Genomic DNA, 26,678 nt, shown 5'->3' on the forward strand with positions numbered 1-26,678 from the left:
CTTCCTGTTGGTGCAAAAGCCAAACATGAGCTGCCAATTTGATCATCTTATAACCACAGCCCCTGCAAGCCACAAAAATCTGAGCCTGCCTCCAAACTTAGCACACTAGTTGGGCCGGGGGAACCTTTTCCTGGTTGCTTGGGAAACAGGTTCCAAACTACTGCAGGGAAAGCAGGTACTGGCTACGTTTGGATAGAGAGGAGCCTCTACGCCACACAGCCTCTCTCACCCCAACCAATTTGAGGGAGAGGAACAATATGAAAATTGGGCTGCCAGTTTTAATTAATCATCTCAGCCCTAGACTGTTTTGTCTTCACTGTGTTTTGTTTGGAACAAGCCAGCTCCGTCAACCCCGTGGTGTGCTTGTTTCGAACAAGGAAAAGTGAAGACACATACTGCACTTGGAGCTGGAGCAGGGTCAGGTTTGTTCTTATCACAACAAGCTATGGTTTATTGTGATACCCACATGGAGCCAGTGGATAGAACCACTCAGAGCTTCCTACATGGTGCTGGGAAAATGCTACTGGGGGGAAAGCAGATGGTGAAAAGCACTCAAAGCGAAAGCCCTGCCCCCCAGGCCTGTAGCATTAGAGGACTTCTTATTTCTGCCACCTGGCCCAGGATGGAAGTCCAGTGACATTGCACCTGAAAAGCCACCAGTACCCAAAACGTACTACTGGCTTGTCCTCCCATCCCGAAATCAGGAGTGTTGGCTGGGGGTGGGGAGCCCATGGTTCCCCAGGAGTTGCTGGACTCCCAACTCCTATTAGGGTCAACTCACATGGCCCTGCTGTGGGCAGACAGAACCATTCCTAGATTAAGCAACCACCCACAGCTGGCCCTCAAGGAGGAAGCACTTTCACACCAGAACATGCTGTCCACTACAGCCAGAGCAAACTTTTGTCAGCCAGGAATTGGAAGCAATGATAGCCAACCACTCTCCATCGGCAGGAACTGGGGCGAGGTGGAGAAAAGCTTTTGCCTGCCCTCCCAGGTAAAGGGCAGGAGGCAGAATGTCCTGGCTAAGAGGGAATTCCAGCGGCTGGGAAGCTCAAATCATCACCAAGCCCTTCTTCCAAACTTCCACCCTCTTCCCAGGGTGGGTGCAAGCGAGGGGGAGAGAGGCACACCATTGACTGCTGGTTTCATAAGTTTTACAGCATTTTTAAAGTTCAGGGTGTGCAGACCGCTACCCCTCAAAAGCAGAACGGTCTAGCACAAGGTGGAGATGGCAGTTTTTTTTAAAAAACGACAAGGTCTACTGGAGAATTCCCAGCCCCATGTTTTACAGAACCGTTACAGGAGCAGGAGGGTTCTCCCTGGATAGAGTCTAGCTGTGTGGGAAACGAGGGCCCACAATACAGGGGTGAGCGCCAATGCTTTGGGCTTTTGACACAGTGGTTTGATGGGTCAGGGGAGTAACTGGCTGTGCAGAGGACACACAGCCGTTTCTACTGGAGTCTCAGCAAGAGAAGAAAAAGCCAAGCACCCCACATTATACGAGACAGCAGGCTCGGAAGAGCAGCATCCCATCAGGTGCAGACAGGTGCAAGGAGACACTCTCGTTGGCGGAGATGAAGAGCACAGAGCCACGGCGGACAGCCATTTCTGAAGCGGCTGCAGTGGAGGTCCCGACAGCAGTTCCTTGTACCACCAACAGGATGCTGGCTGAGTCGATGGCTGAAATGAGGTACAGCTTGATGGAGGAAGGAATCTGCAAGAGAAAGCAGAACCCTTGCTCAGTAGAGGTGGGGCCTGGGTATTTTATCTTCCTGCCTCACTAAGTGGGAAGCGAATGAGCCGGGCGTGTGACAAATCCAGAGGCAATGGAAGATCCTGACTTCCCTCCAGCCTCCAGAGTGCCCAGCAGTGCAAGCTGGTCTCCATCTCAAGCCAAACTGAGATTTCAGCAACTGTAAAAGCAGGCAACGACAGGCATGTCTGTTTCTCGCCCACGCTAATCTCATGGGTGTCCTGTGCCACTTGGTGTCTTAAAGGTAAAGGGACCCCTGACCATTAGGCCCAGTCGTGGCCGACTCTGGGGTTGTGGCGCTCATCTCGCTTCACTGGCCGAGGGAGCCGGTGTACAGCTTCCGGGTCATGTGGCCAGCATGACTAAGCTGCTTCTGGTGAACCAGAGAAGTGCACGGAAATGCCGTTTACCTTCCCGCCGGAACGGTACCTATTTATCTACTTGCACTTTGACGTGCTTTTGAACTGCTAGGTTGGCAGGAGCAGGGACCGAGCAACGGGAGCTCACCCCATCGCGGGGATTTGAACCGCCAACCTTCTGATCAGCAAGTCCTAGGCTCTGTGGTTTAACCCACAGCGCCACCCGTGTCTTAATGTGCATTAAAAAAATATAGAGTTTCACACAAAAATCCCCATTTAAACATAAGGAGAGAGAACCACACATGCCACTCCAAGCTCCTTGGTGGAAGAATGTCATTATAAATAAAGTTGGGGCCCATGTAAGGACAGGGAGGCAACTTTGTAGAGTTTGCATTAACATGCAAAGCTACCTAATTCACACTTTTCTGAACCAACATGCAATCTGAGAGCAGGTATCCCTGGAGATATGCTGTTCTCCAAATGTGTGATGTACTTCTCCAACCAAAAAAGAAATGCATCATTTGGGGAAAGTGTGTATCAGTGAAAATAATGTGCCAACATGCATTATATTAGAGGCAACAGTGTGCATAAATGTGTTTTACACATTTTCCATGCACACTGTTTAAAAATGAACTGCAAAGACATCCAGAAAGAGAGCAAACTGAACCTAAGATTCGGGGTGAGGGCAGAATGAGAAACCAAAGTGGACGGATCCATCTGAGCCAAGCTGCACAGGGAGCAGGTGCCTAACGCCACCTCAGCACTTGAAAGGATCTTGCAGCAGGAACCGCCTGCCGTCATCAGGGCAGGGGAAGCCCCGGAGAAGCTCACCTCTATCCTCATGACAGAGAAGTCTGGGACAGGCGGGTCGTAGAGGTAGACACAAGGGTCCAGGCGACTCTGGACGGGGCTCAAGAGCTTGGAGCTGCCAGGGGCCGGCGTGTAGTTGAGCATTTCGCACAGCGTGAGGACGTCAATGAACTTGGGCGTCAGGCCAGCACGCACCGTGTTGTCAGAGCAGGCCATGCACTCGATGCAATCTGTGGCAAGGCGGGAAGGAAAGAGAAGCTGCCCGTCAGGAAGTGCAGAGGCTGTTGGTGGTGTCAAGAGATGCCCTCCAGAAACACCCTCCTGCCCCATCTCAAGAAACCCTCTTTTATCATCCCTTCCCTGTCATCTCAAACCAAGAGTTAAGAGTTTCAGAGTTGGCAAGGCCCTCTGAGGCCAGCGCAGGATTCTTGCAGCTGAAGCATTGATGGTGAACCTAGTGACCTCCAGGCACCTCTGGAATACAACTCCCATCATCCCTGACCATCAGCTGTGCCAGCTGGGGCGTGATGGGAACTGGAGTCTAGCACATCTGGAGGAAGTGGCTGCCAAGGAATTCCGTTGCCGGAACCGCCATTGGGCGGTGTGGCATTTGCCCTCCTAGGTATGTGACATCATGAGGAAAGGGTTAACTAATTGTAAAATGACTAACCAATGGGAACCCAAGGGGAGGAGTTAAAGTTAGAGTTAGGGTGGGGTTGAGAAGACAGTCTGGAGTTAGAAGAGACAGAGAAGATAAGTCCGTGGGTTGGGCTAGTCTGATGTGAGAGTGAGAGAATTTGTTAAGAGGAGTCAGTCAAACAGTTGAGATAATCAGTCAGAAGGTATTAGGAAGGTATAGGCCAGTAAAGAAACTAAAGTTAAGATACTGACAGGAATATTATCTGAGAAACCATAAACTTGTTAATGTTTATAAAATAAACTTGTTTATTTGGTTCACTTTTAACAACTGTCTGGACTCAGTGTTTTACCCGAGAGTAACGGGTTGGTGGCAGCAGGGAAGCGAGCACAGTGGTGGCACAGGGATCAATGGACAGTTAAACGTTCGGGGACCCTGTGTGATCGCCACAGGCGGCTTCCTCTCCGCTTCCACCTTTTGCTCTACTCCTGCCCTCCTGAGCAACAGAGAGCAAGTCTGCCCCATCTTCTGCAAGGCAGCCCATCAGGTCTTAAGATGCAGCTGCGCTCTACGCCGCTTGATCTTCACAGACTCAGTGCACCCAACTGTCCTTTGCGGGACTTGGCCACAAGACCTGCTTGCCACCCTGGCCGCCTCTCCTCTGAGGGCTGCTCTAGTTTTTCAAAGCGCTAATTACAATGGAGCGCCCGGACGCAAACCCCAAAGTGGGGAGCGTTAGGCTTGGGCGCCATACGTGACCCCTTCCAGGTTCCTCCCACAGCCACAGCCCTGCTCCCACCCACCCCACACACACAAGTGCTCAATCCAAGTGGTTAAATCCCATAAACCTAGGAAGCTGCCTTGAGAGGAGATATGGTGGCCATACATACATACATACATACATACATACATACAAACAAACAAACAAATAAATAATTAATAATAATAATAATAATAATAATAATAATAATAATTTATTTGTACCCCTCCCATCTGCCTGGGTTTCCCCAGCCACTCTGGGCAGCTTCCAACAAAATATTAAATTACAATAGTCCGCCAAACATTAAAAGCTTCCCTGAACAGGGCTGCCTTACAATGTCTTCTGAATGTCAGCTAGTTGTTTATCTCTTTGACATCTGATGGGAGGGCGTTCCACAAGGCAGGCGCCACTACCGAGAAGGCCCTCTGCCTGGTTCCCTGTAGCTTTGCTTCTCGCAATGAGGGAACCGCCAGAAGCCCTCGGTGCTGGACCTCAGCGTCCGGGCAGAACAATGGGGGTGGAGATGCTCCTTCAGGTATACTGGGCCGAGGCCATTTAGGGCTTTAAAGGTCAACACCAACACTTTGAATTGTGCTCGGAAACGTACTGGGAGCCAATGTAGGTCTTTCAAGACTGGTGTTATGTGGTCTCAGCGGCCACCCCCAGTCACCAGTCTAGCTGCCGCATTCTGGATTAGTTGTAGTTTCCGGGTCACCTTCAAAGGTAGCCCCACGTAGAGCGCATTGCAGTAGTCCAAGCGGGAGATAACCAGAGCATGCACTACTCTGGCGAGACAATCCGTGGGCAGGTCAGGTCTCAGCCTGCGTACCAGGTGGAGTTGGTAGACAGCTGCCCTGGATACAGAATTGACCTGCGCCTCCATGGACAGCTGTGAGTCCAAAATGACTCCCAGGCTGCGCACCTGGTCCTTCAGGGGCACAGTTACCCCACTCAGGACCAGGGAGTCCTCCACACCAGCCCGCCCCGTCCCCCAAAAACAGTACTTCTGTCTTGTCAGGATTCAACCTCCAAGCCTCTCTTTTGCTTCTATGCCCGGAAACTCACCTCCGCAGATGTAGGCGTGGGGTTCATTGGCACCCAGGAACATGCACTCCCCAGGCTGCAGCTTCATCAGGTTCAAGAAGTAGATGGCAAAGCAGCCAATGTCTCCGGGGTACTGGGAGTGGAGGCGGAGGAGGAGCTCCCCGCAGCTGGCCGAAGTATCTTTCCCTGCATCTGCTGTGGGATGGAGACACATGGAGGAGTCTGGTGAGCAGCAGCTGCTGGTTGCCAAGTATCGCCTTATAGTGGAGGTCCTAACCCCGCAGACAGGTCGCTCCCATCAGCCTCCCACAACACGGCCAGCCACCATTAAGGGTGCCTGGAGTTGCAGTCCCAGAAACACCTGGAGGGCCACAACTTTCCCAGCACCCAAGTCTCACACCAGACCCACCTTCCTGAGAAATCCGCTTCACCAGCATGTTAAGCTGGTCCACAAAGACCTTCTTCTCGCTCTTCATCATCCGGGTGAAGCAGATGCGCAGTGCGGCAGAGACACCCCGGGGGTCTTCGCCCACGCTGCGTTCCAGCTGCTCCGCCGCCACATTTCCGATCAGGGCCCGGAATTCAGGAACGTCTGCAAGGAATCCAAAGGACATTGAGAATGGCTGCATGGAGTCTAGCCAGATTTAAGACTGTATTATGAAGCATCCTGTCTATGCTGGCTAAAGGAATGGATATCACTAAAAATTCTGAAGTTTTAGATCTTGAAGGTCATGATAACAGATATGGTTGGCATGAATATTTGTGGTACGAGGTTAAAGTACATAGAGCTTTCCTAAACCGTGTAGTAAGGAAAGTGGTTTATGAAGTATGGGGAAAATATAAAAATTTATTAGAACGAAAAACACCATGATGACTTTCCCACTGAAAGCAACATCTCTAAAAAAATTAAATATGAGAAATGACCGGGCATCTTATAAAGAATTATTAATGGAAGTAAAACATCAATTAAAATTAAAGAGGTTTGATGATATAAGACAACTATTAACTGATTGGTCACAAAAATAAATAAAATAAATAAATATTATTCATTCATTCATTCATTCATTCCCCACCCATCTGGCTGGGTTTCCCCAGCCACTAGAATACCATCCACTTAATGATATATTTAAGATGGATAAAAAGAAAGGCTTTTTAAATGAAACATCTAAACTTGAAAAAGAACTGTTAGAAAACAAGACCAAATTGCTTTCTAAAATGTATAAAGTAATATTAGAATAGCATACAAAAGATGAACAGGTTAAATCAGTTATGATACACTGGGTGAGGGACTTTGAATATAATATACAACTTACAGCATAGGAGAAGTTATGGAACTGGGACTTGAAGTTTACAGCATGTTTTACTTTGAAATAAAATTATATGAAAATGATGTATTGTTGGTACTTAACTCCTAGTAAATTAGCTAAAATGTATAAAACAAGGTCAAATACATGCTGCAAATGTAAGGGAAAAGAAGGCACCTTTTATCATATGTGGTGGACTTGAAAAGTAGTAAAAAAAATTTGGGAGATGATATATAATGAAGTGAAAAAAATGTTTAGAATAACTTTTCTAAAAAAAACTTGAAGCTTTCCTTTAAGGAATTCTGCTCTGGTTGGCCAGAAGCGGCTTAGTCATCCTGGCCACATGACCCAGAAGCTGTGCACCGGCTCCGTTGGCCAATAAAGCGAGATGAGTGCCGCAACCCCAGAGTCAGCCACGACTGGACCTAATGGTCAGGGGTCCCTTTACCTTTAGGAGCCAAAATTACAACAGAACAGAAAAGACTATGTATGTGATTACTGATGCCTGGTTGTTTCTAACCCAGAGATGGAAAGAAGAAGAATCCTTACCACAGAAGAATGGCAAATTAAGCCAATATGGCAAAAATGACCAGAATAATCAGAATTCAGGAAGACCAGGAATGGGGAAAATAAATAATTTACCTTAAAAATCATTTTAAACAATTAAAATTATTAGTTGGATTGGAATAATAATACTTGTAGTTTAACATTGAATTATGGTTGTAATGGAGATTTAATAGATTTGGATTAATAGAGAAGATGCAGGAGGAAGTTAATTAAGGACCCACAAAGGGGAGGAGGAATCAACGGAATTCTCTTTTTATTTTGGATGTTTGACAATTGACTGTAAATTTCAAAATTTGAAAAACTAAAAAAAAATTATTAAAAAGAGAGAGAAAGGCTACATGGAATCTAGCTAACCTCCAGGCTGCTGCTGCTCCTCCACCTCTGGCAGGTCCCTGAGGGGGCAGTTAGCAGCTTCTGCTTCCAGTTACTGTCATGTCGACCAAGCCCAACTAATTGTGTGGTCAATCTTAACTACAGCTTGCTTGAAACAAGCCAAATTCAAACTATAGTTCAAGAAGCTAACTTGATTTCAACATACTAGTATTAAGCAAACCACGGTTGAGGGCTGGGCTGTAACACTAAACTGTGGTTAACTGAAACTGAAAGCAAATGCTGCCACCTGCCTCCTTGTGGCTGTGCTAGGGGAGGGAGAGGATGGGTGAGCCTGCAGGGAGGCGATGCTTGTTTCCATCACAACACAGTTCCAAGGACACAATTCCATCCCCAGTTGGGACACCCGAGTCCCTGTATCTTGCTGGTACTTATTTCCTTCCCTTTCCCTCCCCTCCCATGCTTACTCTGGAGAAAAGACACAATCTCCTCAACAGGCCGGAAGCCACACATGCCCTCGAAGGGCGTCAGGGCGATGGCCATCTCCGGCTTGTGGTTGGCATCTGGGTAGTGCTCTGGATACTGGGCATGAAGCTTCTCTGCCAGCTCCTGGGAGGGGGGAAGAGGGAGGGAAGAGGGGGGACAGGTGTTGAGCCCCAGGCTCCAGTCTCACAGTCAGTCTGCTCGAGGGGGGGGGGTGCTCTGCCGTGGCTTCAGCGAGCCACAGAGCACCTGGGGAACCAGGCAACACACCCAGGGGTGGGCTAATACGTCAAGGATGGGAAGAGAAGCAGGAGGAATCTGTGCTGTGACCCCAGAAGGATCGGACATTAACCCATTAACGTGAAACTTTGGGCTGGATCCAAAAGGTTCCATTTGCCTGTTGGTGGAAGGCTACTTGTGGAACCTCTGGACCCAACAGATGAGCACCTGCTTCCCTTGCACGCCATTCTGAACTCCGGCTTCAACCGCTGATGCTCCTTCAAGCTCTTTGTCCCTGACCTGCAAAGTTCAGAAAGCTCAGCAGGATTCCATGCTGTTTGGCACCCTGGGAAGAGGGCCTTACCTTGGTGGGGTGAGCCTGGATGGACAAGGCTGAGTTAACAGACAGCACTTTGAACAAGAAGGGCAGCTGGCCTTGGAAGGCCTCCTTGACCTTGGTGCCCAGGCAGTCAGGGTTGTCCGCGATCCATTGCCGCAAGGTCTTCTGGGGGATGCGATTATCTAGAATCACGGCGTCTCCTTTGGGGTGAGTGCCCATCCAGAGCTAGGAGGAAAAGAGAGCACACAGATGATGCACAAAACCTCTTAGCGCACGTCTGGGCCACCTGTGGTCCCCCAGGTGCTGGGCTCCAATTCCCATCAGCCCCAGGTAGCACAGCCAGAAATCTCGCCTGATAGGATTTGGAGTACATCATGTGTCTTGCACTCCGATCAGCTCCAACCACTAGCCTTGTTGGCTGGGGCTGATGGGAGTCGAGCATCTGTCAACAAAGGAAAGGTGGAACCTTGTCTGTCCCCATTTCGGAGCCCTGAGAAATCAGTTCCTGAGCAGCAGTGTTGTGACAGTTCCGCCGTGGCCACTTTAGACAGGGCTGAGAGCTCAGACTCGTGAGGTTTTTTGCTTTTTAAAATTGAATTTACATACTACCCTATACCCAGAGGTCTCAAAGTGGTTCATAGAACAAAAGCAAAATATGAAACCACAATATATATAATCAAAATAAAAACAACCAAATAGCAAACCCCCCCCCCACATTTTAAAAGGGCATAGGATGTCAATCAAAAGGCCTGGTTAAAAAGGAAGGTTTTTGCCTGGCACCTAAAGGTGTAAAATGAAGGCACCAGGCGAACTTCCCTGGGGAGAGCATTCCACAGACGGGAAGCCACTGCAGAGAAGGCCCATTCTCGTGTTGTGACCCTCTGGACTTCTCAAGGAAGTGGAACACGAAGCGGGGCCTCAGAAGACAACCTCAGGGTCCAGGGCCCAGAAACTAACTGGTACCCAGTGCAGTCAGACTAGGATCGGTGTAATATGCTCAAACCATCCTGCTCCAGTGAGCAACCCGGCCGCTGAATTTTGCACTAGCGACCAAAGCACTTTCTGTGCCAAAACTGGGCCTAAACTGAAATGGATGCAGAAAATCAGTTTCTTCCAAAAGCAACTACTCGTTCCAGAACCTTTCTCGGGAAAGGGAGATTATCAACTGGCCAGTAGTTTGTTAGGTATTCTGAATCCAGGGAAGGTTTCATAAGGAGTGGTTTTACCACTGCCTCCTTCAAACAGGCAGGGACTACCCCCTCTCCTAAAGAGGCATTGATCACCTCCCTGGCCCAGCCAGCTGTTCCCTCCCTGCTGGTTTTTATCAGGCAAGAGGGGCAGGGGTCTAGAGCACAAGTGGTCACCCTGACTGATCCGAGCACCTTGATCCAAGTTCCCAGCCATATAACGGAATTTGGGAATGGGCAAGGAGGGAGGAGGGGATGGAGCCTGGCTCCAAGGGCCCCCAGGCAGTTTGCACTCACCTCCGCATAGGGCTTGCTCGCTTCGATGTGGATCATTGGATCACTGCTTGCCAGGAGCCTGGCCACTTCACTGTCCTGGCCCAGTTTGCCCCAGGAGTAGTTCTGCACGGCGCAGGCCAAGGGAAACACTGAGGGAGCAAAAGACACAGGCACAGGTGGAAGGTCATGCACAAGGACACAATGTGGGAAGCTGCCCCCAGTCGGCCCCAAAGCTCCATCACTGTTGTCAGGATGCTCTCCCTCTTAGGGTAAATGAGCCCACCACACCCTTACCCTGCATCTTGACACAGGCCCTCACCTGCACATTTAAAGCAGGATCACCTTAAATAGTCATGAGTTCCCACAAAGGATCCTGGGAACTATAGTTTGTTAAGGATGCTGAGAGAGCCCTAGTTACCTTTCAGAGTTACAGTTCCCTCTGGTTTTCTTTTTTTTTTATAATAATATTTATTAAATTTTGTATAACCAATAAAACACATACATAATAACATAATATTTTCCATTATCCACATTTCATTCTCAGCTTTGGACTTCCTCACATCTCTTGTTCCTGCTTTCTAAACATAAATTTTGCCAGCAAATTATTAACTTGATTTAATTCATATAATATAATTTTTCCAATATTTAATGTCTCAAATTTGGGGGTTTAACATACTCTTATTGAAGCTTAATCATAAAATATTACTTATCCCAAATTTATCTTTTCATCTTCCAATTGAATTTAAATTTTTATTCTTTATAACTAGTTTGTTGAAGCCATGTTTTTGCTACTCTTACATCTTTCTTAACAATCATACAATTTACAATGTTTTTGTAAATAGTCCTTGAATTTCTTCCAGTCTTCCTCCACCAGTTCTTCTCCCAGCAGTTCCCTCTGGTTTTCAGAGCCCACCCCTCTTCATGGGGAACTGCAGCTCTGTGGGGGGAACAGGGTCTCCTAAAAACCCTCAGTGCCCAAAACAAACTACAATTCCCAAGATAGTTTGGTGGGATGCGGTGGCCGATATTAGAGACACTAATGGGAAAGAAAGAGATGGTCTGAAGAATTTTTCTTTTCTTTTAAAGGCCTGAAGGAGTAAAATAGATTTGCCAGGCCTTCAAAATTTACTGTTGGCCAACGGAGCCGCTGTGGAAAAGGCCCTATCTTCCTTGCAGGGTTTTAAGCAGAGGTTGGGCGATCATCGGTCAGGGACGCCAAAATTGCGCGTCCTGAACGGCGGGGGTTAGGCTAGTCAGTGTTTCCCAACCTTGGGCCTCCAGCTGTTTTTGGACTACAACTCCCATCATCCCTAGCTAGCAAGACCAATGGTCAGGGATGATGGGAATTGTAGTTCAAAAACAGCTGGAGGGCCACGGTTGGGAAACACTGGGCTAGGTGACGGTCGGAACCCCTTCCCACCCCCGGAAGGCGCCGGAGGGACCGGGCTTCCCCCAAGAGGGGGCACCGCTCCTGCCTGCTCGCTCCGCGGGAACGCCTCTCTCCTCCCCACCCGGAGCGGCTGGCTCCGGCTCCTGCTCGACGCCGCCGCCGCCGCCGCTTTGTCCCGGAGCCCCTCCGTCCAACGCGGGCGGGGAGCACGAGGAGCCGCCCTCCGCCGCCCCCCGGACCCCCAAGGCCGGCAGGCAGCGCGCCCTCCTTCGCCCCGGCCTCGCTCACCTCGCAGCTCCGCCATCCCCGCGACGCGGCTCTGCTTCGCTCTGCCCCGCCTCCTCCAGGCGCCGGCCGGCCGGCTGGCTGGCTGGCCGGGCACGCCGGGAAAAGTAGTCCGCCGCTCCGGATCCGGTGTCTGGGGAGGGAGAGCGAGAGCGCCCGTCAGCCTCCGCCCGAGCCAGGCTGGAGCTGCAAGCAGGAATTGCACCGGTGCAGCCCCTGAAAGGCTCCGCAGCGTCGCAAAAGGGGCCGCTGGACTTTATTAAAGGTTTATGGTCAGATTCGGGAGTGAGCGGTTAGATTCGAACCCAGATCCGAGTCTTCTCCCGCACTCTCAACTGATCCGCGCCGAGTGGCGTGTTATAGATGAGGGGTTGGGGGTTTCCCCCCTGGAACGAGTGAAAAATAAAATCTCTCTTGTGTTCCAGGAAACGTGGCTCTTTTGCCGGGGACTGGATGGTGCAGCCAGGCTAGGCGCTATTATTACGCACGAGTTGCCGGAAATGTATTAATGCAATTAATTAATCAAGCTCTTCCAACATTTAGGTCTGGCAAGTATTAAGCCGTTCCGCAAGCCTTTTCTCAGAAGTAAACCCTGCTGCAGCTGGAATAGTCGGTACAGCTTGGACTACTGCAATGCACTCTATGTGGGGCTACCTTTGAAGGTGACTCGGAAACTACAACTAATCCAGAATGCGGCAGCTAGACTGGTGACTGGGGGCGGCCGCCAAGACCATATAACACCGGTCTTGAAAGACCTACATTGGCTCCCAGTACGTTTCCGAGCACAATTCAAAGTGTTGGTGCTGACCTTTAAAGCCCTAAACGGCCTCGGCCCGGACGCTGAGGTCCAGCGCCGAGGGCCTTCTGGTGGTTCCCTCATTGCAAGAAGCAAAGCTACAGGGAACCAGGCAGAGGGCCTTCTCGGTAGTGGCGCCCGCCCTGTGGAACGCCCTTCCAGCATATGTCAAAGCGATAAACAACTACTTGACATTCAGAAGACATCGTAAGGCAGCCCTGTTCAGGGAAGTTTTTAACGTGTGATTTTACTGTATTTTTGGTTTCTATGGAAGCCGCCCAGAGTGGCCGGGGAGGCCTAGCCAAATGGGCGGGGTATAAATAATAAATTATTATTATTATTATTATTAAGACTCTTACTCTTAATAGGCTCATTTCGCAAAAGATTCCTGCATTGCTGGGGTTGGGCTAGATGATCCTCGTGGTCCCTTCCAGCTCTACAATTATATCGTTTTATGCCTTGAGTGGGACTTGCTTCCAAGTGAGTGTGCATCACATCCAAAAATGCACCACAGGTGGGGCTGCCTTTGCACACAGGGTATGGGGGGTGGGCAGAGGCCAACAGTTACTGCAGGGCAGTTGCAGGCTATGCTTGTTGCCCCCCCCCCCCCCCCCCGTTCCTCCTGAATCACTTCCTATGAAGCATTTCAAAGCAACACCACAGTGCAAAGCATAGAGAACAATCACATATATAATGAGTGTTCGAACGACGACATGTACAGAAACAGTTTCAAATTGCACAATACAAATATTGACCAGGACAAAAATCTCAACTTAGAACCAGGCTTGTTGGAAGAAGGTGCTGATCAGTGGTTTCATTTCAAAGTACTGGTTTTGGCCAGTAAAATCCCAAATTGGGTGCACAGAGCTCCAGCATCTGGGACTTGTTTTGCTTTAATGAGGATGCTGGAGTCCATCACTTGCATTCAGCTGCTGCAAAGTCAGGTACAAAATGGTGAATCTAGGAGGGGAGCCGATTACCCGCTGCAGGTATCCCACATGCAGTGCAATAGGATGGCCCACACATATTCAAATGTAAATCTGTTATTCTTATTCTTATTTATTATATTTCCTATTTTTATATCCCACTTTTCCAGCAGGGAGCTTGAGACAATGTAAATGGATCCTTTTCTCCTCCACAACAGCTCTCTGAGGTGCATCTACAACAGGCATCCCCAAACTCGGCCCTCCCAATGTTTTGGGACTACAACTCCCATCATCCCTAGCTAACAGGACCAGTGGTCAGGAGTGATGGGAATTGTAGTCCCAAAAAAATCTGGCGGGCCAAGTTTGGGGTGCCTGATCTACAACTAAGACTAAACCTGCCATCCTAACCCTGGGAGCACATCCCATGGAATTGCATAGGACTTCCTTCTGAATAGATGTGGCTAAGACTGCCTTGCATGTTACTACAGATCAGAGATTGTAGCAGCCGATGTTCTTAAAGTAGGTGGTTAGAATATTGCAGTATATATTTATAGATTTCTGTGAGTTGCCTTGTGTGGTTTTTAAGAAAGGCTGCTAAAGCACTTGATGACGAATATGATGACAACAACCCTTGTTGCTGCTATTGACAGGGAGGGTGAAGTCAAAAACACTTTGGGGCCTACTGCAAACTGTTCAGCAACCTGCAAGCTGACCTTGGTTCCCCTTTCCTTGCTCACCCTTCCCCCAAAAGGCCTTGGGGATCTGAAGGAGCGTCTCCTTGTGGATGACCCTGCTTGTGTATGCTAAGGTTGCCTGGAAGGGCTCTAGCCCACCTTTGGGGGTTCTGCAGGCGACCACAGGGGACAGGGCCTTTTCTGTGGTGGTGCCCTGATTTTCATGTTCATCACTGTTATTAGTACAAGGAATAGCCTCAAGCTTGCCTGGCCCCTTCTTTAATACCTTTCAGGCATGAAGTAAAGAAACTACTCAGAGGAGATGGGGGAGATATAAATGTAATTCAATTCATATACTGTACAGTAGTCGCTGTTAGTATTTTGGCTGCCATTCTACATTCACGCTTACCGAGTTAAACAGACTGCTGCGCACTACGCGGCACACTACGGTACCTGGAGCGCTCTCTCCGCTCAGTGCGCATGCCCGGAAGTCAACTTCCCCTTCATCTTGAGATCTATTTCTCCTCCATCTCCGGAGCGACAGAGCGAGAGCGCGAACAAGTGCGCGTTCTGCATTTGCGCATGCGCCCTGCTACCTCCAGGCGCCCTTTCCTCTGCGGCTCGATGAGGTCACAAAAGGCGAGAGAGAAAAAAAAGGCGTCTTTGTCACGTGGCGAAGGAGTGCGCCTGCGTCTTGCGGGTCGTTCTGCGCAGGCGCGCAAGGGGAAGAGGCGGAGGAGCGGGGAGGAGACCCCTGGTCCCGGAAGTGTGCCGTTTCCAGGGAGCGGACCGGGTTGAGAACCGGTGCGGCGGAGCTGAGTCTCGGAGAGCGGCGGCGGCGGCGGCAGCAGCCATGTCGGCCTTCGACACCAACCCCTTCGCCGACCCCGTCGACGTCAACCCCTTCCAGGTGAGCGGGGGGGGGGTGAAGGGAACACCTGTGGCCGCGGAGGGCGGGGGGCCACAGACCACGCCCCTCGGCTCTGGCCCCCTCGAATGCAAAAGAGCCCCGGGGTAGGGGCGGGGTGGAGGGGTCTCCGTGGGAGCAGGAGGGCGGCCTGGAGCGAGCCGGGCTTAAGTAAGCTCGCTCCGTGTAGTCTCCTAGCCACGTTGGGGGATCTTGGCCCTCGGACCAAGAAGCCCTTGTTTCTCAATCACCCCTTATGGCAGGCATCCCCAACCTGCGGCCCTCCAGATGTCTTGGCCTACAACTCCCATGATCCCTAGCTAGCAGGACCAGTGGTCAAGGATGATGGAAATTGTAGTCTCAAAACATCTGGAGGGCCGAGGTTGAGGAAGCCTGGGTTAGGGATTAGGCTGGGTCAGATGGACAACAACTGGGAAGATCTATGAGTTTTGGGATTTGAGCTCCTTGGAGGAAGACTGGAATGAAAATGCAATGAATGAGGGAATTGATAAATAAAATAAAAGCGGTCACGTGTCTCTTCACTGCCCAGTGAACATAACAAGCCCTCCAGAAGCAGGTGTTGTATCACAGTGAACTGCAGGAATGGGAAAGGGAAGTTATGATTTTAAGCCCAAGGTAAATTACAGGGGGGATTTCCAGTCTGGCCTCAGACAAGATTTGGGGCTTCTTCAGTTATGAATGGATGTAGCCTGTAACCTTAATTCTAACGGAAAATCAAACCCTGTGCTTTTAAGATTACCCATCTCATAGTCTGTTGCTTCTTAATACACAGGATCATCTGAGGATGGGATGGCGGCATGTCCATCCTTAAACACAAATTTTGTCTTGGCAAACAGGTTTTTCCTTTGAGAACCAAGTGGCAGGGAGGCAGAACTGTATCTTCATTGTTGAGGAAAAGGAGTGTTTGCTTACTGACACTTTTGGGGAGCTGTAATTTTTGTAGCAATTTTCTTAATTCGTTGACTTGTACCAGGCAAACTTTTGTAGCAAAAGTTTGTAGCAATTTTCTTAATTCGTTGACTTGTACCAGGCAGAGCTTGCTGCTGCTCCATTTCTGCTTGCTGCTCCTTCTCATGACAGAATCATGAGCAATGCTCTGTAGTGGTGTTGCAGTTTCCTTTCCTGAGCTGGTCTGTCAAGAACACACACCAGGTTTTTGATACTACACTGCATTATCTCTTGAAAGGGGCAGAGTTGCATGTGTGCATACTGTTAACAGTTCTACTCATAAGTACACTTTTTAAACTTAAATTATAAGCCTGTAGGTAGGAATTTCTAGGTTTGAATTCATGCCCAGTGCCCAGTATCCTTTAGGCACTTTTACAATTATTTTATGACAACTTAACCATTCATCATGTACAGTGCATAGTGTGCTTTAGGCACTTAAGCAAATAATAAATGACAACTTACCAACACGTCTATTGCAAATGCCAGCTGCTTCTGTCAAGCAGGGGTGAAGAACCTGTTGCCCTCACTAAATTGTTGGACTCCCACATGCCTCAGCCAGTATGGCCAGTGATCAGTATCAATGAAAGTTGTCCGGCAACATCTGGAGACTGCCAGATTGGCTACCTGTTGCAGAGCTGTCTGGCTGCCAGGCATCCAGCTTCATTGATCTGAACACCTCTTTGTGTGATGGGGTGAATTTGAGTGCTAATTCTACTGTTGTTGTGGGAAATCATAATCCTTTTGGCTTTTTTATAACAGCTTCGACTCTTCTTCAGTTTCTCCAGTATTGCTTTTCCTGTTAGCACATCACTGTCATATTGCTACTTTGTTTTGACTCTGCCCTCCTACATCTGATGCTTCTCAGGTGTACATGAGATGGGTGGAATGAGAACATTACTGCCCACTATGAAAGCTCATAATGTAGTTCTGATTCTTTTAGGACACCGAGTTTGCAGTCCTAAACATATTTGCTAGATAGTCCTATGAATGCAGTGGGACTTCTGATTGAAGACACATAGGATTGCACAGAGAAGCTGGACTGCTCTCCTCTCTGTATGTGGTCAATTCAATCGGATGTGCCTGGGTTTAAAGGAGCATAATTAATGGCTTAAGTTGGTTCTTCAGGGTTAAGCTGCAGAACTTTCCTTTGATTGCTGAGTTCCTTTTTTGAATCCATCTTTATCAACATTTATGACTTTAAGCATGTCTTAAGAATCATTAATTAAAATGCATACACATGCAGAACAGATTATATATTTTACAACCTTTTGGGTGTTTACTTGGAAATAAGGCCAACTAAATTCAGTGGTAATTTCAAGGAATTGTGCATTGGATTGCACTCTTTCTCTAGCACGGGTGGTGAACCTGTAAACCTCTAGAGCTTAGATTCCCAGCCTGCATAGCCAATGGGAGTTGTAGTCCAGCAATAGAGTGCAGTAGGTTCCCTGCTCCTACTTCAATATAGCGAGAGCCTGTGGTGAGGAAAAGGCCCTATACCTGACACACTTTAAGCTCAGCCCTACAGTGTGGTGAGGCAGCACATAGTAAATGCAGGTGGCATGACTTTACTTTTTTGAAGGCCTGATCTTACATGTGAAATTAGCCTTGTGATATGGCTTGTATACACACTTTCACACAAGGTGTTTGTTTGAGTTGTAGTGAGAACCCCTGGAACTAAGGGTGTGTGGGTGTGCTTCTGACAAAGAGCTTCCTGTGTGGAGTAGCCCCTGTGTGGTTGTGTCTTCAAGAAGTTTCCGCACTGCTGAAGGCATGTATTAATCTGGCCTAATAAATGCCTCCAAGTTAGCAAGTCAGACATGCTTGCCAGGAAAGGGCTTTTTCTTTGCCGGCAAGGATCCTCAGTTGTTGAAGCCCCCAAGTGGGAAGGGCTGGGCCGCTGGGATAAAGCAGTTGTTGCAATTGTGTCAGGTGGAACTGGTGCAAAACAACCTTGTATTGAATAAGCTGGTTTTATAGCCAGTGTGGCAAATCTGTGGTTCTCCAGGTGTTCTGGACTCCCAACTCCCACCAGTCACAGCCAGCATGGCCAAACGGTCAGGGATGATGGGAGTTGCAATCTAGCATGCTTGGACATCAGCAGGTCCCCCATTCCTGCTCAAGTGATGCATTCTCCCCCGGCACTACAGTGTTTTTTCTTTTTCCTTGTCAAACTGTTGGGTTCAGAGGTAAATACAGTGGTGCCTCGCAAGACGAAATAAATCCGTTCCGTGAGGCTCTTCGTATAGCAGTTTTTTCGTCTTGCGAAGCAAGCCCATTGACAGCTTAGCGGATTAGCGCTATTAGCGGTTTAGCGGCTTTTAGCGATCAGCTGTTAAGCGGCTTATCAGCGGATCAGCTGATTAACGGCTTAGCGGCTTAGGAAAAGGGGGGGGAAAGGGGGAAAAACCCGCAGGAACTCGCAAGACATTTTCGTCTTGCGAATCAACCCCATAGGGAAATTCGTTTTGCGAAGCGCCTCCAAAACGGAAAACCCTTTCGTCTAGCGGATTTTCCATCTTGCGAGGCGTTCATCTTGCAGGGCACCACTGTATACGAAACTCATGGGCACTGTCCTCTCTTTTCAGCTTTCAGGGGAATGAATCTCCCTAGGAGCTTTTCTGTTCCCAGAGTGTCACTCATATTTTACTAAACAACATTGGCAGTGCTGGCCATCTCTGAAACATGCCTATGTTTATCAAGGGAGTTGGCAGATGGCTCCCGATCCAGCGTTTTAATCTTGGAGACCTGGGTGTGGGTGTGCAGATCAAGCTATTCAGGTAGCTGCAGTTCTGAACTCCCATGTGAGAACCAAGGTTGCTTTGTGGCAATCAGCTGTTGAAGCCTTCAAGTTTAAAGAGCCGGCAAACTGCAACAAAGCTAACAATAGCATACAGACCTTTCCTGTTCTAGTTACTAAAAGGTGTTTTTCAACATTCTTTTCCTTGGACTGTGTATGGTATTGAGCCTTTTATACTTAAGTTGTGTATGTGCTTTCTAAGGCTGTAATTTTTAATTGATTAAAAGTTTAGTAAAAAGGCAATTGATCAACATATTTTCAATTTCAAACAGTATTTAGTACTGTACTTTTGTTTAAAGTAAAAACCACATATAGGAGGCAATGTTTTGGAAGAGGCACTTCCCATTTCAGTCCCTCTTCCAGGATGGTACCTGCATTCACCACAGAAAACAAAGACTGTATGTGTTTTTCCTCTTCAAAATGTTTTAGTAATATGGACACTTGCACAGATTTTATCCAATTAAATTGCATAGATACTGAGCTAGCACTGATCTAATCAAACATGTTTATTTGCCTTTCTCTCCTTTGATCAATACTCCCCCCCCAAGTCCCCCCCCCTTTCTTCTGGAGTTGTATCTGTTTCCTTATAAATACTTGCCATTTTAAAAAGAGAAAAAAATGAATGTTCATCATCACCATGTGACAACCCTGGGGTCTTCTTTTCTTTTTCTTTATTTACACATAAATCTGAGAACAAATGAAAATTATGCAAAAAAATAATAAGAAGATGGTGGGGCAAGGGGATAAAATGATAAAAATAAAAGAGTTGGGATGGTTTTTCCATAGTACCACCTATGATCTGAGCAGTCTGGAGGTGGTGAGTGATGCCCTGGTTTAACTGTGTGTCTCTGTGAAGGTGGACCAGGTGTCCTGGTCTGGGTGCTGGTGTTTTACATAGCACTACTTTGTGTGTGAAAACAGCTGATAGGCTTTCCTACCCTGGAGTCGTCCATGGTACTGCGCTTCCTTTTGATTCTACTTTTTGAGAACAAGTCATTCTGCCATGGGGGCAACTCATAATGCTGCTTAGGAGATTTTCCCAACCCTAAATTGCCAGAAAGGGGTCACCGCTAGAAAGCTTCCTTTTGCTCTGTTTCTTGGTATAGTGGTACCTCAGAATGTGAATGGAATCCGTTCCGGAGCCCTGTTCGCATCCTGAACATAACATAAGATGCGACAGCACGTCTGTGTGTGCCGCATTTCGCCGTGCATGCGCGTGACGTCATTTTGACCGCATGCGGGAGCAGCGAAACCCGGAAGTAATGTGCTCCATTACTTCCGGGTCGCCGCGGAGCGCAACCCGAACGCGCTCAACCTGAAGCGTATTTATCCCGAGGTATGACTGTATGTCATTGGATCAGCTCTTCTTCCCTTCCTGTAATTGCTATCAATGAAGAATAAATCTGAACTCAAATGAAACCCATGTTTTCATGTTATCTTGGAATTAGATCCTTTTTAAAGTCTAGCAGTGAGTCTTGCACAGGCTTCCTCAACCTCGGCCCTCCAGATGTTTTTTGGGCTACAACTCCCATGATTCCTAGCTAGCAGGACCAGTGGTCAAGGATGATGGGAATTGTAGTCTCAAAACATCTGGAGGGCTGAGGTTGAGGAAGCCTGGTCTTGCATAATGAAATTGGAAGCTTCTGTAGTAACCCACTTACTGCTTTTAACAGACGCATTGTTACTTCATTTTCCTGAAGGTGGTTATGTTAGCCTCTTGCAGGGAAGACAGCAAAAGCTCTAGTGATGCCTTAAAGACTAACAATAGTCTACAATGTTCCAGGGACATTGATTTCCCTTTGCTTCTGCCATTGTTTTTCTCCCCCTCCAAAAAGCAAATCATTTGTCATTTAGCTTAGAGAAACATAATCAAAAGATTTTGTTAAACAAAAACCTGTTTTTGAATACTCTGTAGTAGCTAATTGACTGAATTGGCCTTAAATTGAGCTGTTTACTCCCCATCTTTTTTTTTACTCCCGTAGACTAGCCATCTGGAGTCAACTTTTTGAGTCCTGAGGATTCATCTCCACTATCTAGCCAGCCTGCCTCTGTCTCCTATTCTTGCATGTTGGCATCTAAGAGACTCCCATCACATTAAGCTAAAACCTGCTATGGCTTATGAGCTGTGATTTTGGGCTTCCCTACCTTGATTGTGATAGACCAGGTGCAAATCATTTTAGTGAGCAGAAGGCACTGTAGTCTTTTCCTGATTTTGTTTCTGCAGCGGTGGGGGGGGGGAATACAGGTGTACGGTTTGCTTAAGGGTGAGCTAGATCAGTGTCTGTGCATGTCTACCTTCTTAAATTAAACCTGCCCTCTCACATCTCTTGTACTTCTTGCAAATTCTAAAGAATAATTTATATCTAGCGTGAAAACCATTCTATGATCCCTGCTCCTGATTTCCAGATATGTCTCTGCTCTGTGTCTATAATCTTTAGACTGGCATAACTTTGCAGGGAGATCTTGTGACCTTTAAATGGATACTTCCTTGTATTTTGCTTCACTTTTATGAGCTAAAAGTCTAGATCAAGACAAGCAGTGTGCTCACATCAGCTTCACAAGAACACAGTTATCCAGAGGGAAGATATCACTAGAAGTAGGAAGAATTGGGGTGGGGAGATTTCTAAATGCAAGCAAGAGGCCGTATTTTAGTGGTTATGTGCATTATATATGGAATATCCAGGTTACATTCACTTGGTGTAGGTGGGCAAGTCCTCAGTTTGAGGCCTTCAGTGGCCCCTGCAAGTCAGGTTGGAGAAGACTGAGTTGGGGGAACCAGTGGCCTGAGTTCGAAAAAAGCAGCTTCTTATGTTCCAGCTAGGCAAGATTTGGAAAGCTAAACTGCCGGTGACACCAGTGACACTGCAACTTGCCTCCAAAGCAGAATAGACTTGAAGTTTTGCAACAGGAAATAAACCATCCATTTTGCTCACAGCCAGAGCTTTGAACGTCTTTCTTCGTCTTCTTCCCATCAAGCTCTGCAGCCAAAGTCTCCCCTCTGCCTGGTGTTGTGCTCTGGCATTGGTGCAGCTTGATCACTCAAAAATATTTGTAACAGCTTCAGCCTGCCTTGCTGATCTCTCAGCTCCCATCAGTTCAATGCTCTGGTCAGCTCTTGAAATTAACCAGTTGTCAGGCTTTTTTTGAGTGGGGGGACAGGGACTCCGGAGTGCCACCTAGCAACCAAGTTGAGATTTCCAGTCAAGTGGTTTGCAAATGTTATCTCAGCAGGAGAGCTGAGGGCAGCTTCTGTTCCCTTTCAGGAAGGCTTTTGATGTGCTGAGAAGAGGAAACCTTTCTATTGTTGTACAGTTGTCATAAGTAAGCAAACTGGGAAGTAGCTCTTTCACACACTTGCAGGAGGGGAGATCTGGTTGATTTTATCCCCCCCCCCCCAGTCTTTTGCTAAGACATGCTGTGGTTTGCAAACAAGCAGTAAGGGTAAAGGGACCCCTGACCATTAGGTCCAGTCGTGACTGACTCTGGGGTTGCGGCGCTCATCTTGCTTTACTGGCCGAGGGAGCCGGCGTACAGCTTCCGGGTCATGTGGCCAGCATGACTAAGCCGCTTCTGACGACCCACAGCAGCACACGGAAACACCATTTACCTTCCCGCCGGAGCGGTACCTATTTATCTACTTGTACTTTGATGTGCTTTCGAACTGCTAGGTGGGCAGGAGCAGGGATCGAGCAACGGGGAACTCACCCCGGGGGATTTGAGCCGCCAGCCTTCTGATCAGCAAGTCCTAGGCTCTGTGGTTTAACCCACAGCGCCACCCGCGTCCCTTGCAAACAAGCAAGCAAGCTGCAAATACTTAATGGATTGCTTCTCTCTTTTGGAGGCAGAGGAAGCAGGAGGGCTGGCTGATTACTAAGGGATCTCTCTTGGTGATCTATCTTCTCAAAAGTGAAATGGTTCTAGCAGTAAAGCAGTGCTTCCTTTCTTTGCCTTGCCTTTCATTTCTTCTCCTAATAATATTTTTGCTGGCTGGCTTGGAAGAATAAAGGTTGACCCCCTTTATTTGGATTCTACTGCATCCCCCCCCCCAGGAATGCAGGTTGAGCCTGGGGGTGGAGAGAGCACACTGCAAATTATGACAAAAAGCTTTTGTGTTTTTTTGCGGGGTGTCTGTTCCTGTGTACCTGGCACTCTGAAGTTTGCTTTTGTGCATCTGATGGCGTGTTTGGAATGGAGGGAGGAGTGTTAGAATAAATATTCTTATATCTTGAAATATATAAGAAAACCATTCTGATCTAGTTCTTGGTTCCAGTCCTGCATATTCATGACTGCCAGTGAGATTTACTGGATGTTTGTTGTCTGCTTTTTGAACCTGTCTGCAGAACAAGACAGAGCATTTTTCTAGCTCTTCCTGGAGTTGAGTTAGCAAGGTTGGCTGATGACACCAAGTTGTTCAGCGTAGTTTTCAACTACAAGAGGAGGTGAGGCACTCCAAAAGGATCTCTCCGAACTGGGTGAATGAGCGTTAAAATGATAAATCTGATTCAGTGTGAGCAAGTTTTAAGTGATGCATGCTGGGGCAAAATATCCTAGCATTGCATATATGCTATTGAGGTCTGAGGTGGCAGGACTGAACAAGAACCGAGATCTTAGGGTCATAGTGGATAACTCAGTTAAGATGTTGACCCAGGTTGTGGCAGTGGTAAAAAGAGGTTAACTATATTTTAGGGATCATTAGGAAAAGGATTGAAAGTAGAGCTGGAAATATAATGGCCTTATACAAGTCTTATTCCAAGTGCAGCTGCAGTTGGAATGCTGTGTGTAATTCTGCTCACCACGTCTCTTAAAGTATATTATCATGCTGGAAATATTGTTTTTAGAAATGGTGGAGTATCATCACCTAACTGTAAAGGAAGTGCTTTCCTTTACATAGATTAAAAACATTAGAACTTTGAAAATAATCACGTTATGTGGGCCTGATGGACAACTCCACTCATCACAGAAGCTGTGACTTTGCAAACAGAAAGAAAAAGGCTCCCTCCAGTGAGAGCCAGTGTGGTCTAGTGGTTAGAGTGTCAGTAGGACTAGGACCTGGGAGACCAGGGTTCGAATCCCCACTCAGCCATGAAGTTCACTAGGTGTTACTGTCCTATACACGCCTAAATTTAAGTCCTGCTGTGCTCTCTGTATTACCTGTTTTGCTATAGCTGGTTACAAGCCTCCAAATACCACAAATCGCAAAAAGAGCCAAATAAATTCTCTATGAAAAAGTAAATGGAAAGTGCTGCTGCATTGCGGGGGGGCGGGGGGGGGCGGAGAGAGAATAGCAACTAGCCACTTGGTTTCTGTACCCTTAACCCAGGTTCCATTTTTCTGATGTGATGGCTACCTCCTTAAGTGCAAAAACCTTAGGGGTTCCTTAGTTTTCCCCTCTTGAGTCTGCACCTATTAGCGTGCAAGGCAAAGGAATGTGCAACCCAGCCTTGTAGATGTTTACTTAGGAGTAAAGGGAGCCTCCTTATACCATTGGTCCATCTAGCTCTGCACTGCCTGCACTGACTGACAGCGTCTTGTCAGTGTTTCAGGCAAGGGACATTCCCAGTCCTACCTGGAGATATGGGGGGTTGAACCTGGCATATTCTGCTTGCAAAACAGATCCTCTGCTATGTGTAGGTCCCTCTGGCCAACAGGAGCATCCTCCATGGTACACTTGTATCAGACCACAGCCTTCGTCACAGGTTGGCTTGCACCTGTTTCTTCTTCCTGGAGTGATTCATGAGGTTGTGCAACAACATGCTTATGCAAGGAGTGTCAGGGCTCAGGCTGTTTGCCTGCAGTTATTCATTAAAGGAGAGCTTGCAGCGTGCAGATGAAAGCTGGGATGAGACTAGATTTTTGCCCAGCACCACAGGCCTCCTCTCTCTGGACGGATTTGCAGCACAAGCTCTCCTCTCCCGTTGTTGCTTACAGTCTGATTCTCACTGCTTGGTCATGTGTGAGCAGTTTAATCTGATTCATTATTTGTTTGGAGGCAAGGCCAGCCACTTCTATTTCTGCATGTTTGGATTTATATGACTGTTTCTAAAATATGCTCTACAGCTATAAACACAGCAGTTAGGAGTGAACTTTCCCCTGGGCACTCGAGGGATGCTTCATCTGGGCATTTGTGTGGAACTTTGTCACTCAGTCTGCCCAGCCCATAAGGTGGAAAAAATTGTTGAGATCCCATGGCACTACTAAACGGAAAGGGACACCACTGTCCTATCTTAGTTCTCTTTAGGCAAAAACTCTGCTCCAGGAATCCTGCATTTTTTCCCTCTCCGGATCTCTTCATTGGCTCTCCATTCTCTGCTGTATCCAGCATAAACCACTTTCAGAGTGAGTCAGAGGGTTTCTGCAACTTATCATTTGACCCTTGTTTCTTGTTCTGTTCCTATTTGTGACCTCTGCCCCTCCAATACAGTCACCCTCAGTTGATCATCTCCTGCTTCCTGAAACAATGCTTTACAGCTACAACCCCATGTCAAATTCCTCCTCGAAACCTTGGTTTACTTTAAACTTCATTCTCTGCCCAGTTAAGCTTTAAATTAGTGTAACGACAGTCAGCCACATTCTCCTCTCTCTATTCCTTACTATCTCTATTCTGGACAGTAAGCTCTTTGGGAGCAGTGGCCTGTCTGTTGCTTGTATAACTCTTGTAAAATCCTATGCATTTTAAATAAATAATAAGGAAGTATGGTCAAGAGGGCGTGTGGATTTGGTGTTTTTCTTTCACATTAGGAGTCAGTGAAGCATTGTAGCTGGCTGGGGAGGAGGGCAAATCCCACTGTGCTTGTGATGGGAGTGAGCAAGGAGAAAGGAAGTTCACAGGCAATTTTTACAAATAAAGTGCAGCATGCATGCATGCCCTGTCTACTGGCATGAACACCCAGCTGCACATACCTATCAGGAATTGCCATGTGTTAAATAGCATTTCCGCCTCTTCTCTTCCAGGATCCTTCAGTCACGCAACTGGCACACGCTAACCAGGGTGGCCTGGATGAATTCAACCCCTTCTCTGAGAGCTCCCGGCTGGTAAGTGCAGCATGGGGTCAGGCCCTGAGCCAGCTAGCAAAGCTGCCTTCATGGAGGGATCTATTTGAAGCTGCCAGGGATCAACATGCTTCACTTTCTGGGCCTACAAAGCACCTCTCCCTTTCACAACTCCCTCCTTTCAGTGCCTCTTGGCACAGGGAGAGGCTCAGTTCAGCATTTGTTTTATTATTTTACATTGACCACGTGCTATCACAGAAATGCAGGAAAATACAATGTATATTAATCATGTATATTTGGAATTTTGTATGAATTGGTTTCTAATAGTAAGTTAACCAATGTTTGTTGTCATCACAGCAGTCTTGGGGACAGTTCACAAAGATTTCATACAAGTAGCACAAAACGGAGATAATGTTAAGGTGTAAGTTGCAGGCTTGAGTCATAATCCTTGGCTTCTGTTTGCCAGTAAGTCAATCTTGCTAATAAAAGTTCCCCTAAATTGACAGTAGCTTGGAAAAAGATTTGTTTCTAACTGATTCTCTTTGAAAAGGTAATACATAGCATCCCTGGATTCTCCTGGACCACGGGAACATAGATGGGCATCATATGGAAGTCAGACAAATCTTCTTCCCAAAACTGCTGTTGGCATCAGATTAAACCCAGCTTTCATTCAACAGCAGTGCACCTGGTAGCCCCTTCAGGCTACCACATGTAGGTGACTGAATGGGCTGGTAGAGGGGAGGTGGATTCCCCCATCCCTCTTCCATGGCCTGCATGGAAACTAAGCAGGTTGGCAGAAGAGCGACAGAACACACTTCCCCTCCTTCAGCAGTACATTTGACAGAAGACAATTGTTTAGCCTGTGTTTCATGGCT

General features: G+C 47.6%; 3 protein-coding genes across 3 annotated transcripts in view; 1 reads left to right on the forward strand and 2 right to left on the reverse strand.

Annotated features, from left to right (window-relative positions):
• The window catches only part of EDC3 (enhancer of mRNA decapping 3), a 296,364-nt gene that overhangs the window by 157,566 nt on the left and 112,120 nt on the right, over nt 1-26,678 (reverse strand). The gene's annotated exons all lie outside the window — the stretch shown is intronic.
• SCAMP2 (secretory carrier membrane protein 2) overlaps nt 1-26,678 on the forward strand; it is a 64,382-nt gene that overhangs the window by 23,528 nt on the left and 14,176 nt on the right. The window contains exons 2-3 of the mRNA XM_079991686.1: nt 14,874-15,050; nt 25,765-25,845. Coding sequence (XP_079847812.1) covers nt 14,874-15,050; nt 25,765-25,845 — 258 coding nt within the window. The remainder of the gene's footprint in view (nt 1-14,873; nt 15,051-25,764; nt 25,846-26,678) is intronic.
• MPI (mannose phosphate isomerase) lies at nt 1,267-14,731 on the reverse strand. The gene is made up of 9 exons (XM_079991683.1): nt 14,594-14,731; nt 11,748-11,877; nt 10,091-10,218; nt 8,631-8,831; nt 8,032-8,173; nt 5,773-5,955; nt 5,385-5,558; nt 2,944-3,152; nt 1,267-1,714 (listed from the first exon to the last, which is right to left on the reverse strand). The coding sequence occupies exons 2-9, from the start codon at nt 11,761-11,763 to the stop codon at nt 1,496-1,498; spliced, it is 1,272 nt and encodes a 423-aa protein (XP_079847809.1). The 5' UTR covers nt 11,764-11,877; nt 14,594-14,731; the 3' UTR covers nt 1,267-1,495.

Source organism: Podarcis cretensis (genome assembly GCF_951804945.1).
Source record: "Podarcis cretensis genome assembly, chromosome: 9".
NCBI lineage: Eukaryota > Metazoa > Chordata > Lepidosauria > Squamata > Lacertidae > Podarcis > Podarcis cretensis.

What these genes read in the sequence shown, in the direction of transcription:
- MPI (XM_079991683.1), bottom strand. An exon ending in TCCAGGCTCACCCCACCAAG is followed by an intron (nt 8,174 to 8,630) that starts GTAAGGCCCTCT and finishes CCCCCCTCCCAG; the next exon opens with GAGCTGGCAGAGAAGCTTCA. An exon ending in GATTGTGTCTTTTCTCCAGA is followed by an intron (nt 5,956 to 8,031) that starts GTAAGCATGGGA and finishes GATTCCTTGCAG; the next exon opens with ACGTTCCTGAATTCCGGGCC.